Source organism: Thunnus albacares, chromosome 22 (assembly GCF_914725855.1).
Source record: "Thunnus albacares chromosome 22, fThuAlb1.1, whole genome shotgun sequence".
NCBI lineage: Eukaryota > Metazoa > Chordata > Actinopteri > Scombriformes > Scombridae > Thunnus > Thunnus albacares.
Window position 1 is genome coordinate 21,190,188 of NC_058127.1, and position 13,637 is coordinate 21,203,824.

The following is a 13,637-nucleotide window of genomic DNA, read 5'->3' on the forward strand; positions in this document are numbered from 1 at the left end:
CACTCTTCAGGAGAACAGTGACTTCAGGAACAGCAGCAGTTTCTCTGAGGTAACCGTTACTGTACGTTGTCTTTCCTGACGGCCCTGTTGCCTTTCTGCCTCCATTCCTCATATTTCCTGTTTCAATTGTTTTATCTCCTCTCTGGGGCGGCTGTGAATCAGGAGGTAGAGTGAGTCATCCAGTAATTAGAAGGTCGGTGGGTCGATGCCCGGCTCCTCCAGTCCGCATGTCAAAGTGTTCTTGGGCAAGATACTGAACCCCAAATTACTCCCAATGGCTGCCATTGTTATATGAATGTGTGTGTGAATGGGTTAGTATTAGAAGCATTGTAGAGAGCTCTAGATATAAAAGTACTATATCACTCCTGATGAGCAGGTTGGTGTGTATTGTAGAGCACTCTGAGTGTTCAGTAGACTTGAAAAGCATTTTATAAGTGCACTCATTTACCACCTGTGTACTCTGTCTCAAATAAATACAGTTGGCCAGTCAAAGTGAAATGATTCACAGTTGTCCTCATAATAGTCCACCAGATAATCCAATAATTGCATTTAGTTTTTTTTAGTTTCCTTACATTGTAACTGCAGTGAAAGTCAGACTCATACATATAAACAAATTGGATGAATAAGCTGGGTGGTTCAGTGAACCAGTAAGCTACCACAGATTTGTGAATCACCAGAATCTCTATAACAGAGCCAGAGAGAGCAACATTACCTGACACATAGATCCACAATGGCCACATTTATGGGAAATACATCAGGTTCAAATAAACTGTAATTTTCCTTTAAACACTTAAAAGTGCAGCATCCTTATCAGGTCAAACTTTTCTGATTACATTGACTTTGTAAGATGAAAAGCCTGCAATTTCAAATGCAAAAGTGTCCTGCTTACTCAGGACAATTCACAGTTAGATCATTTAAAAGAAAGCATGCAGCTATTTGTATGTGGATTTTATAACAGTTATATTCTTTAAAAATCTTTTTCCTCATTAAGTTACAACTACATCTACCAACTAATCTGCAAAATGCTGTGTCTCTAGTGTTCTTCACAGGTAGTTAAATATTCAAGCCTGCCCACTATGACCTGCTACATGATTATATTAGATATTTAATTTTTAGTCATTTTATATTTAATGCCAAGATGTGAGCTGTCCTTTATATATTTCTGTCATCATGTGAATGTTGTGGAGAGACAAACTTCACATTATAGGTTGAAGTGAACATGTGATCATGTTTCTTTAATAGGACAGTCAGCATAACTTCTGGTTGGCCAATCAAATGCAGTCTTGTCTCTGAAGAGTGAAGAAAAGATCATAGCTCTTTTCATTTCACACGACAAGTTGAACACGATGACATCTCCAGTGTTTGCTCTCTATCTCACATGTCTGTTTTTAGGGAAAACAGGTGAGTTGTGTTTTTGTGATTCCAACTTGTTTCTTTAAGAGTGTATGCTCACTCCTAATACAAATGATTCTAATATTTTTAATGTACTGATTACGCTGAATTCTGTCACATTAAGTTAACAAAAAATTTGTTCTTTTTCTCATTTCACTTCAGCTCAGACAACTGCTCTGAAATTCTCCTCTTCTGTTCGTCAAGACAGTAGTTTTATATCAGCTAATGTTGGTGATAGCGTATCTTTGAGATGTTCCTATAAAGGTGATGTTGCAGCAAAGCTTTACTGGTATAAACAAACTCTGGGGCAGAAACCAAGGATTATCTCCACCCTCTACGACTACGAAAGTAATGGCACTTTTTCTAATGAATTCAAGAACAATCCTCGCTTCAAACTGGACACTGAAAACAGTATCATTTGAAGATCACAGATTTGGACATTTCAGACTCAGCTACTTACTACTGTGTTAGTAGCTATTTAAACAAGTTAGAATTTTTGGAGGGCACTACTCTCAGCGTAAAGGGTTCAGGTTTGAACATCCAAGCTTTGGTCCGTCAGTCAGCATCTGAGAGCATCCAGCCAGGAGGCTCTGTGACTCTGAACTGTGCAGTACACACTGCGACCTGTGATGATGGAAATCACAGTGTTTACTGGTTCAAAAACTCTCAAGAATCTCAACCAGGAGTCATTTACACACATGGAGGCAGGAATGATCAGTGTGAGAGGAACAACAACACACAAACACACACCTGTGTCTACAACTTGCCATTGAAGAGTCTGAATCTTTCTTATGCTGGGACCTACTACTGTGCTGTCGCCGCATGTGGACAGATACTGTTTGGAAACGGGACCAAGCTGGACGTTGGCTGTAAGTAACTTTCTAGCAGACATTGTTTCATCCGATCAATACATGATTACTCCCTAATCAAAATTAACATCAAAATAGAGATAAATCTGAGAGCTGTGTAATATCTCTTTATGTCTCTCTGCTAATGAGGTAGACTCTCCTGTCTTGGTGTATTTCTTGAGTGGAGCTTTGGCGTTCACCACCATCCTCAGTGTTTTACTGGCTTTCTCAGTGTACAAGATGAAGAGAAACAGCTTCCAATCTACAGGTAACTGTTAATATCTGACAGCTTGTATTCACTGGACATGACTTTGAATAAAATTACTTTTTCTGTTTTCACAACCAGAGTCTCAAGTAACATTTTCAGCTTCCTCCACAACAAATGGCGAGGTAAAACTTATTTAACTGTTGAATTAATATTTAAACACATTTTTACATAACCATTATTGTTGGAGAGTTTTTTGGACATTGTATTGATGTTTGTCAGGATCCATGTTGTTATCAACTTGTACATATTTTGTTACCAGGGTTACCAACACACAGACAACCTGCATTATGCTGCTTTAAGTGTGAACCTGCCCAACAGATCAAGAAGAGCGAGGAACAACACCAAGAATGAATGTGTGTACTCCAGTGTAAAGCAGTAGAATTACATGTTACATTTCCAGTTTTAAAGTAATATTATATATACAATATAAAAAAGGTTTTTTTTATTTTTATACAAAAATGCATATTTAGAAGTTGATCTTGAGATAAATATTTTTTGTCTTTGTGGTTTTAAGCAGGATTTCTTATTGTAAGAAGAAAAATTGTATTTAAAATACTTAGACAATTCTTAATACATTTGAATAAATTCCATTTTGATTAAAAACTAGTAAATGTATTGTATAAGCACAGATTAATTGATGACTCATGGCTTTTGTTTTTATATATACATTTTATATCATTAGTGATCATATAAATAATATAAGTTGATTATGGATCACTTTGACCTTGAGATAATATGTGTGGGTGTGAGTTCAGTCCCTGGTAGCATTAACTGCAGCTTCATCATACAAGCGTGGCTGGTGGCATCATGTGAATCAGAGAAATCATGTAACTGACATCACTCACTCTAGTTAGTGGGTGACTCTCGTGTTCTGGCACAAAAGTAAAATAGCACAGGAAGGTTTTTATACCATCCTTCAGTACTTGAATCCACATATGTCCAAGTCAGGTACAATATATGAAGTCTTGAAATGTAACAATGCAACAGGCTGGAGGATGATCCCACTTTCACTCAGTGACTTCATTTGAAAACAGGATCTAGTAGATTTGTTACTAACTCAGTCACTATTACACGACCAGATTATAATTGTGTCTTCCCACTGTGTACTGTGTTCTACTGCACATCCAACATGCAGCCACTGTTTCAACATTTACTGCTGAAAATACAGAGAAATACTTAGTGTTTGATTGTTTTTACAAAACAAGCTGGTATACAGACTTTGTTCCAGTGTGCAGATTTGGATACAAATATGAGACTGACTGACCAGTGAAAAGAAAATTTATGGTATATTTCCCTGATGAATTTTCCATAAATGTGGTCATTGTGACTCAATGAGTCATGCTAACGAGGATGAGGACTCATGCAACACAACATATATCGGGGTATATATTGGTGCTTTATGAGTGTAACTCTGACCCACCACACATTACTGCATCGACTGTATACTGAGCTGCATCTGAGTGAACAGCAGCACTGTGACTGAACACATCCAGTTACACACTGATGGAGGACTGCAGCTGCTGCTTTGTGCTGCTTTCACTATGCAGTCCATGTAGAGCAGGTTTAAGAGGGGAAAAGCTTTCATGAAATACAGTGGTTATACATTTTGGCACTTTTTTGACAATGAACATATGTAGAAAAGAAAAGTAATTTGTGGTTTTTAGCAGGATGTAAGAGTGTTTCCACTCTCACAAGGATATCTCTTGAGCCAAATCCACTTAAAGGAAAATTCCGCTTCATTTCAACTTGATGTATTCTCTTTAAATGTGGTTATTGTGGTTGTGTGTGTCGTGCTAATTTTGCTCTGTCCAGCTCTGTTATAGAGATTCAGGGAATTCACAAAGATGTCTATCGTTGGGACAAACTGCTGAGACTCCTTCAACTTCCCAAATAAACATGAATCACTTCAAAAGTGTGTTTCTCAGTCTGAACGAAAGTAAAGAAAGAAACTAGCTGTCTGTAGTAGCCATAATGGTTAACTGCATTACTGTCATTTTAGTGCTATGTCTACCAGAGTGTAAAAGGTAGTTTATAGTAAATGTTGAAACCTGATACATTGTATATGCTAAGATGCAATACATGAGTGCAAGGGCTGACATCATGTGTATATAACTGTATAGCAAACTCCACTACATAACAGGTAAGCATGACACTTTTCACAGGCTGCTGATATGTTGACTAGAGTTTATAAACATAATCAATACACACAGACATGCAATCATTTCCTATTCAGGCTCTTTTTACAGTTAATATTTCAGCTGAATGCAGGTTAGCTATTCTGTGATTTAAATGTCTATTACTAACATACCTTTCAATTAGCAGCTGTTCTGTTTTTACTTTCATATGTGTTCTCTGTGACTAGCAGCATGTCCAGGTATATGTGTCATTTTTACGGAGGTTTTTGAGCAGCAGGCTGTCTGTGCAGCTCAGGTCAGGTCTGTCTCTTACAACCCTGTATCCACTTCTGTCTTCTTAAAAGTTCAGTTTTTTGGTTCAGCAACTTATAAAAACTTAGTTCTGGTTTCTTTATCCTGTTGGTAGCACATCCCACCACACAGCAGCTTTTTTTGCATTTCTTGTTTTTTGCAAGCAGAAGTAACAAGGAGGAAGCTCCACACAACACAAAGTCAATGGAGAGCAATGAATTATTTTCCCCTCCAGAGTGGGCGGGACTTAATCGGCTCTGTCTCTACAGTGCTGGTCAAAAATATACAAATGAATCCTAAGTGCCGATTCTTTTCCGGGTTCAACACGTACTGGACCTGCTGGTACGTACTGTATCCAGGAAGTACTAGTAGTCATGTAAACACTAACAAAAGCCCTCACCTTCTCCAACCTGTTCTGCTTATGTTACCAAACTAACTGCCAGTGATCAAAATGAAAACATTACAACATTAAATAGTGCTAAAACTCAAACTATTGTGCGAAACTGTTTAGTTGTGAGGCAGTGCAGGTGACTGGTGACAGACTGACAGGTTTTCCCCTCCTACTTACCGTAGCTGTATTACTAGTACTAAAAACCTGTATACTAGACTCTACTCAACTGCTGATACTGATTTAACTGATACCATTCAGACTTGCTGCCTTCGACACATCCTGTGCATGCTGATGCGCTGTCTGTTCATGTAGAGTCAGACACAGTTTGTTAGCCTGTTAGCTTGTTAGCCTGTGCATAATTTGCTACTTGCAGACTTTGGAGATCCTTTCTGCTGCAGTTTGGTTGATAAGATACTTTGACTGCTTTAGTGCCTGTTAATAATTGTTTTGCATTTTGATTGAAATGTCTTCATTTTCTCCAGGTCATTTCTTATTATGTCATACAAGCCAGTATTAACTGTAATCATCATACACATGTAGCACAATTATCACTGTAAATAAATAAATAAATAAAACAAACTGATGTAATAAAATATCAGCTGTATTTAGTTTACAGCCCAATATTTTGAGAGGATAATGAAGCATAAATGTATTTACTACCACTTGATACACACACATCTGGTTAGAGTGTCCTGGTTAATGGCCTGAGAGGTCACTATAATGCACACTAGGTCACTAGTACACCCACTACTAGAAGACTTGGAATACTTGATACATTTAGGAGTCCATCATCGAATATACTGAGACAACTCAAACACTGGAACTTCCCAGTACTAATGGGGAACTACATCCGGGACCACTTGCATGTTGGTTTGTTTACGTCTGAGGCTGTGGATAGTTCAGTGTCTGTTTGACAATGTTAATAAATGCTGTAAATCTATTTGTTGTAGTTACACAGCTGGGATTACTCTCATCCATTGACACTTCTAGATCTTCTGAGTCTGACAGCTACAGGTCCCACTCTGCAGAAAAAGTTTTCCTCTCCACTCTTCAGGAGAACAGTGACTTCAGGAACAGCAGCAGTTTCTCTGAGGTAACTGCTACTGTACGTTGTCTTTCCTGACAGTCCTGTTGCCTTTCTGCCTCCATTCTTTATATTTCCTCTTTCAGTTCTTTTATCTCCTCTCTGTGGCGGAAGGACATAGAGTGAGTCATCCACTAATTAGATGGTCGGTGGGTCGATGCCCGGCTCCTCCAGTCAGCATGTCAAAGTGTTCTTGGGCAAGATACTGAACCCCAAATTACTCCCAATGGTTGCCGTCAGTGTGTGAGTGTGTGTGTGAATGGGTTAGCATTAGAAGCATTGTGGAGAGCTTTAGATATAAAAGTACTATATCACTCCTGATGAGCAAGTTGGTGTTTATTGTAGAGCACTCTGAGTGTTCAGTAGACTTGAAAAGCGTTTAATAAGTGCAGTCATTTACCACCTGTGTACTCTGGCTCAAATAAATACAGTTGGCCAGTCAAAGTGAAATGACTCATGGTTGTCCTCATAATAGTCCAGATAATCCGTCATTGCATTTAGTTTTTTTTAGTTTCCTTACAATCTAACCACAGTGAAAGTCAGACTCATACATATTAACAAATTGGATGAATAAGCTGGGTGGTTCAGTTCACCAGCAAGCTGACATGGATTTGTGAATCACCAGAATCTCTATAACAGAGCCAGAGAGAGAAACATTACCTGACACATAGTGACAGAATGGCCACATTTATGGGAAATACATCAGGTTCAAATAAACCAGACTTTTCCTTTAAACACTTAAAAGTGCAGCATCCTTATCAGGTCAAACTTGTCTGATTATATCGACTTTGTAAGATGAAAAGCCCGCAATTTCAAATGCAAAAGCCTGTCTAACTTTATGCTTAGTGGTGATTGAACTGATTTTATTTGACTTCTGTTGCCAGTCCAGTAAAATGGAGGTGAATGGAATTTATTATTACACTCAAAGCATCAAACAAACACATTAGAAAATCAGCAACTTCTCTGTCCAGAAACAGTGTCCTGCTTACTCAGGACAATTCACAGTTAGATCATTTAAAAGAAAGCATGCAGCTATTTGTATGTGGATTTTATAACAGTTATATTCTGTAAAAATCTTTTTCCTCATTAAGTTACAACTACATCTACCAACTGATCTGCATCATGCTGTGTCTCTAGTGTTCTTCACAGGTAGGTAAATATTCAAGCCTGCCCACTATGACCTGCTACATGATTATACTAGATTTAATTTTTAGTCATTTTAAATTGAATGCCAAGATGTGAGCTGTTTTTTATATATTTCTGTCATCATGTGAATGTTGTCGAGAGACAAACTTCACATTATAGGTTGAAGTGAACATGTGATCATGTTTCCTTAATAGGACAGTCAGTATAACTTCTGGTTGGCCAATCAAATGCAGTCTTGTCTCTGAAGAGTGAAGAAAAGATCAATGCTCTTTTCATTTCACATGACAAGTTGAACATGATGACATCTCCAGTGTTTGCTCTCTATCTCACATGTCTGTTTTTGGGGAAAACAGGTGAGTTGTGTTTTTGTGATTCCAACTTGTTTCTTTAAGAGTGTATGCTCACTCCTCATACAAATGATTCTAATATTTTTAATGTACTGATTATGCTGAATTCTGTCACATTAAGTTAGCAAACAATTTCCTCTATTTCTCATTTTACTACAGCTCAGACAACTGCTCTGAATTTCTCCTCATCTGTTCGTCAAGACAGTAGTTTTATATCAGCTAATGTTGGTGACAGCATATCTTTGAGATGCTCCTATGAAGGTGATGTTGTGACAAGGCTTTACTGGTATAAACAAACTCTGGGACAGAGACCAAGGATCATCTCCACTTTCTATACGTTTGACAGAAATGGCACTTTTTATAATGAATTCAACAACAATCCTCGCTTCACACTGGATACTGAAAACAGTAAAAATTACTTGAAGATCACAGATTTGCACATTTCAGACTCAGCGACTTACTACTGCGTTAGTTGTTATTTATACACATTAGAATTTTCAGAGAACATTATTGTCAATGTAAAGGGTTCAGGTTTGAACATCCAATCTTCGGTCCATCAGTCGGCATCTGAGAGCATCCAGCCAGGAGGCTCTGTGACTCTGAACTGTGCAGTACACACTGAGACCTGTGATGATGGAAATCACAGTGTTTACTGGTTCAAAAACTCTCAAGAATCTCATCCAAGAGTCATTTACACACATGGAGGCAGGAATGATCAGTGTGAGAGGAACAGCAACACACAAACACACACCTGTGTCCACAACTTGACAATGAAGAGTCTGAATCTTTCTCATGCTGGGACCTACTACTGTGCTGTCGCCTCATGTGGACAGATACTGTTTGGAAACGGGACCAAGCTGGACGTTGGCTGTAAGTAACTTTCTAGCAGACATTGTTTCATCTGATCAATACATTATTACTCCCTAATCAAAATTAACATCATAGAGATAAATCTGAGAGCTGTGTAATATCTCTTTATGTGTCTCTGCAAATGAGGTAGACTCTCCTGTCTTGGTGTATTTCTTGAGTGGAGTTTTGGCGTTCACCACCATCCTCAGTGTTTTACTGGCTTTCTCAGTGTACAAGATGAAGAGAGACAGCTTCCAATCTACAGGTAACTGTTTATATCTGACAGCTTGTATTCACTGAACATGACTTTGAATAAAATTACTTTTTCTGTTTTCACAACCAGAGTCTCAAGCAATGGTTTCAGCTTCCTCTGCAACAAATGGCGAGGTAAAACTTATTTTAACAGTTGAATTAATATTTAAACACATTTTTACATAACCATTATTGTTTGAGAGTTTTTTGGACATTGTGTTGATGTCAGGATCCATATTGTTATCAACTTGTACATATTTTGTTACCAGAGTTACAAAGAAGCAGACAACCTCCATTATGCTGCTTTAAGTGTGAACCTGCCCAACAGACCAAGAAGAGCGAGGAACAACACCAAGAATGAATGTGTGTACTCCAGTGTAAAGCAGTGGAATTAGAAATGTTGCATTTTAAGTTTTTTTTTGATATTCAAAGTGTGATGTAGATTTACATGTTAATCTTGAGATAAATATGTTTTTATAGCTTCCTTGTGGTCTGCAGTCAAAAGATTAGATCTCTTTAATCTTAGATGTGGTTAGTTAATGTGCACATTTAGCAAACGTCTCTGTTGCTTTTGTCTTTGTGGTTTCAAGCAGGATTTCTTATAATAAGAAGAAAAATCTGTATTTGAAATACTGAGACAGTTTTTAATACATTTGAATAAATTCCATTTTGATGAAACTAGTAAATGTATTGTGTAAGCACAGATTAATTGATGACTCATGGCTTTTGTTTTTATATATACATTTTATATCATTAGTGATCACATAAATAATATAAGTTGATTATGGATCACTTTGACCTTGAGATAATATGTGTGGGTGTGAGTTCAGTTCCTGGTAGCATTAACTGCAGCTTCATCATACAAGTGTGGCTGGTGGCATCATGTGAATCAGAGAAATCATGAAACTGACATCACTCACTCTAGTTAGTGGGTGACTCTCGTGTTCTGGCACAAAAGTAAAATAGCACAGGAAGGTTTTCATACTGACCTTCAGTACTTGAATCCACATATGTCCAAGTCAGGTACAATATATGAAGTCTGGAAATATAACGATGTAACAGGCTGGAGGATGATCCCACTTTCACTCAGTGACTTCATTTGAAAACTGGATCTAGTGGATTTGTAGTTACTCAGTCACTATTACACGACCAGGTTATCATTGTGTCTTCCCACTGTGTACTGTGTTCTACTGCACATCCAACATGCAGCCACTGTTTCAACATTTACTGCTGAAAATACAGAGAAATACTTGTGTTTGATTGTTTTCACAAAACAAGCTTGTATACAGACTTTATGCCAGGTGTGTGCAGATTTGGATAAAAATATGAGACTGACTGACCAGTGAAAAGAAAATTTATGGTATATTTCCCTGATGAATTTTCCATAAATGTGGTCATTGTGACTCAATGAGTCATGCTAACGAGGATGAGGACTCATGCAACACAACATATATCGGGGTATATATTGGTGCTTTATGAGTGTAACTCTGACCCACCACACATTACTGCATCGACTGTATACTGAGCTGCATCTGAGTGCACAGCAACACTGTGACTGAACACATCCAGTTACACACTGATGGAGGACTGCAGCTGCTGCTTTGTGCTGCTTTCACTATGCAGCCCATGTAGAGCAGGTTGAAGAGGGGAAAAGCTTTCATGAAATACAGTGGTTATACATTTTGGCACTTGACAATGAACATATGTAGAAAAGAAAAGTAATTTGTGGTTTTTAGCAGGATGTAAGAGTGTTTCCACTCTCACAAGGATATCTCTTGAGCCAAATCCACTGAAAAGAAAATTCCGCTTCATTTCAACTTGATGTATTCTCTTTAAATGTGGTTATTGTGGTTGTGTGTGTCGTGCTAATTTTGCTCTGTCCAGCTCTGTTATAAAGATTCAGGGAATTCACAAAGATGTCTATCATTGGGACAAACTGCTAAGACTCCTTCAGCTTTCCAAATAAACATGAATCACTTCAAAAGTATATTTCTCAGTCTGAACGAAAGTAAAGAAAGAAACTAGCTGTCTGTAGTAGCCATAATGGTTAACTGCATTACTGTTATTTTAGTGCTATGTCTACCAGAGTGTAAAAGGTAGTTTATAGTAAATGTTGAAACCTGATACATTGCATATGCTAAGATGCAATACATGAATGCAAGGGCTGACATCATGACTACAGTAGAGATAGGACAACTGTATAGCAAACTCCACTATGTAACAGGTAAGCATGACACTTTTCACAGGCTGCTGATATGTTGACTACAGTTTATAAACATAATCAATACACACAGACATGCAATCATTTCCGATTCAGGCACGTTTTACAATTAATATTTCAGCTGAATGCAGGTTAGCTATTCTGTGATTAAAAGTCTATTACTAACGTACCTTTCAATTAAGCAGCTGTTCTGTTTTTACTTTCATATGTGTTCTCTGTGACTAGCAGCATGTCCAGGTATATGTGTCATTTTTATGGAGGTTTTTGAGCAGCAGGCTGTCTGTGCAGCTCAGGTCAGGTCTGTCTCTTACAACCCTGTATCCACGTCTGTCTTCTTAAAGGTTCAGTTTTTTGGTTCAGCAACTATAAAAACTTAGCTCTGGTTTCTTTATCCTGTTGGTAGTGCATCCCACCACACAGCAGCTTTTTTTTGCATTTCTTGTTGTTTGCAAGCAGAAGTAACAAGGAGGAAGCTCCACACAACACAAAGTCAATGGAGAGCAATGAATTATTTTCCCCTCCAGAGTGGGCGGAACTTAATCAGCTCTGTCTCTACAGTGCTGGTCAAAAATTTACAAATGAATCCTAAGTGTTTTCCGGGTTCAACACATACCGGACCTGCTGGTACATACTGTATCCAGGAAGTACTAGTAGCCATGTAAACACCAACAAAAGCCCTCACCTTCTCCAACCTGTTCTGCTTATGTTACTGAACTAACTGCCAGTGATCAAAATGAAAACATTACAACATTAAATAGTGCTAAAACTGAAACTATTGTGCGAAACTGTTTAGTTGTGAGGCAGTGCAGGTGACTGGTGACAGACTGACAGGTTTTCCCCTCCTACTTACCGTAGCTGTATTACTAGTACTAAAAACCTGTATATTAGACTCTACTCAACTGCAATACTGATATAACTGATACCATTCAGACTTGCTGCCTTCGACACATCCTGTACATGCTGATGCGCTGTCTGTTCATGTAGTCAGACACAGTTTGTTAGCCTGTTAGCTTGTTAGCCTGTAGATACTTTGCTACTTGCAGACTTTGGAGATCCTTTCTGCTGCAGTTTGGTTGATAAGATACTTTGACTACTTTAGTGCCTGTTAATAATTGTTTTGCATTTTGATTGAAATGTCTTCATTTTCTCCAGGTCATTTCTTATTTTGTCATACATGTCAGTATTAACTAAAAAAATCATACACATGTAGCACAATTATCACTGTAAATAAATAAATAAAACAAACTGATGCAATAAAATATCAGCTGTATTTAGTTTACAGCCCAATATTTTGAGAGGATAATGAAGCATAAATGTATTTACTACCACTTGATACACACACATCTGGTTAGAGTATCCTGGTTAATGGCCTGAGAGGTCACTATAATGCATAGTAGGTCACTAGTACACCCACTACTAGAAGACTTGGAATACTTGATACATTTAGGAGTCCATCATCGAGTATACTGAGACAATTCAAACATTGGAACTTCCTAGTACTAATAGGGGACTACACCCAGGACCACTTGCATGTTGGTTTGTTTACATCTGAGGCTGTGGATAGTTCAGTGTCTGTTTGAAAATGTTAATAAATGCTGTAAATTTATTTGTAGTAGTTACACAGCTGGGATTATTCTCATCCATGGACACTTCTAGATCTTCTGAGTCTGACAGCTACAGGTCCCACTCTGCAGAAAAAGTTTTCCTCTCCACTCTTCAGGAGAACAGTGACTTCAGGAACAGCAGCAGTTTCTCTGAGGTAACTGTTACTGTACATTGTCTTTCCTGACAGTCCTGTTGCCTTTCTGCCTCCATTCTTTCTATTTCCTCTTTCAGTTCTTTTATCTCCTCTCTGTGGTGGCTGTGACTCAGGACGTAGAGTGAGTCATCCACTAATTGGAAGGTCAGTGGGTCGATGCCCGGCTCCTCCAGTCCGCATGTCAAAGTGTTCTTGGGCAAGATACTGAACCCCAAATTACTCCCAATGGTTGCTGTCATTGTGTGAGTGTGTGTGTGAATGGGTTAGTATTAGAAGCATTGTAGAGAGCTTTAGATATAAAAGTACTATATCACTCCTGATGAGCAGGTTGGTGTTTATTGTAGAGCACTCTGAGTGTTCAGTAGACTTGAAAAGCATTTTATAAGTGCACTCATTTACCACCTGTCTACTCTGGCTCAAATAAATACAGTTGGCCAGTCAAAGTGAAATGACTCACGATTGTCCTCATAATAGTCCACCAGATAATCCAATAATTACATTTAGTTTTTTTAGTTTCCTTACAGTCTAACCGCAGTGAAAGTCAGACTCATACATATAAACAAATTGGATGAATAAGCTGGGTGGTTCAGTTCACCAGCAAGCTGACATGAATATCTGAATCACCAGAATCTCTATAACAGAGCCAGAGAGAGA

The 13,637-nt window shown here is 38.1% G+C and overlaps 1 protein-coding gene and 1 pseudogene across 1 annotated transcript; both read left to right on the forward strand.

Moving 5' to 3' along the window:
- Nucleotides 1-1,270: 1,270 nt before the first annotated feature.
- Nucleotides 1,271-2,980, forward strand: LOC122973302 (annotated as a pseudogene).
- A 4,802-nt stretch (nucleotides 2,981-7,782) lies between these two features.
- Nucleotides 7,783-9,094, forward strand: LOC122973278 (immunoglobulin kappa light chain-like). The gene is made up of 3 exons (XM_044340685.1): nucleotides 7,783-7,908; nucleotides 8,062-8,772; nucleotides 8,903-9,094. Exons 1-3 carry the CDS (start codon nucleotides 7,851-7,853, stop codon nucleotides 9,049-9,051), a joined length of 918 nt encoding a protein of 305 aa, XP_044196620.1. The 5' UTR covers nucleotides 7,783-7,850; the 3' UTR covers nucleotides 9,052-9,094.
- The last annotated feature ends 4,543 nt before the right edge of the window (nucleotides 9,095-13,637 follow it).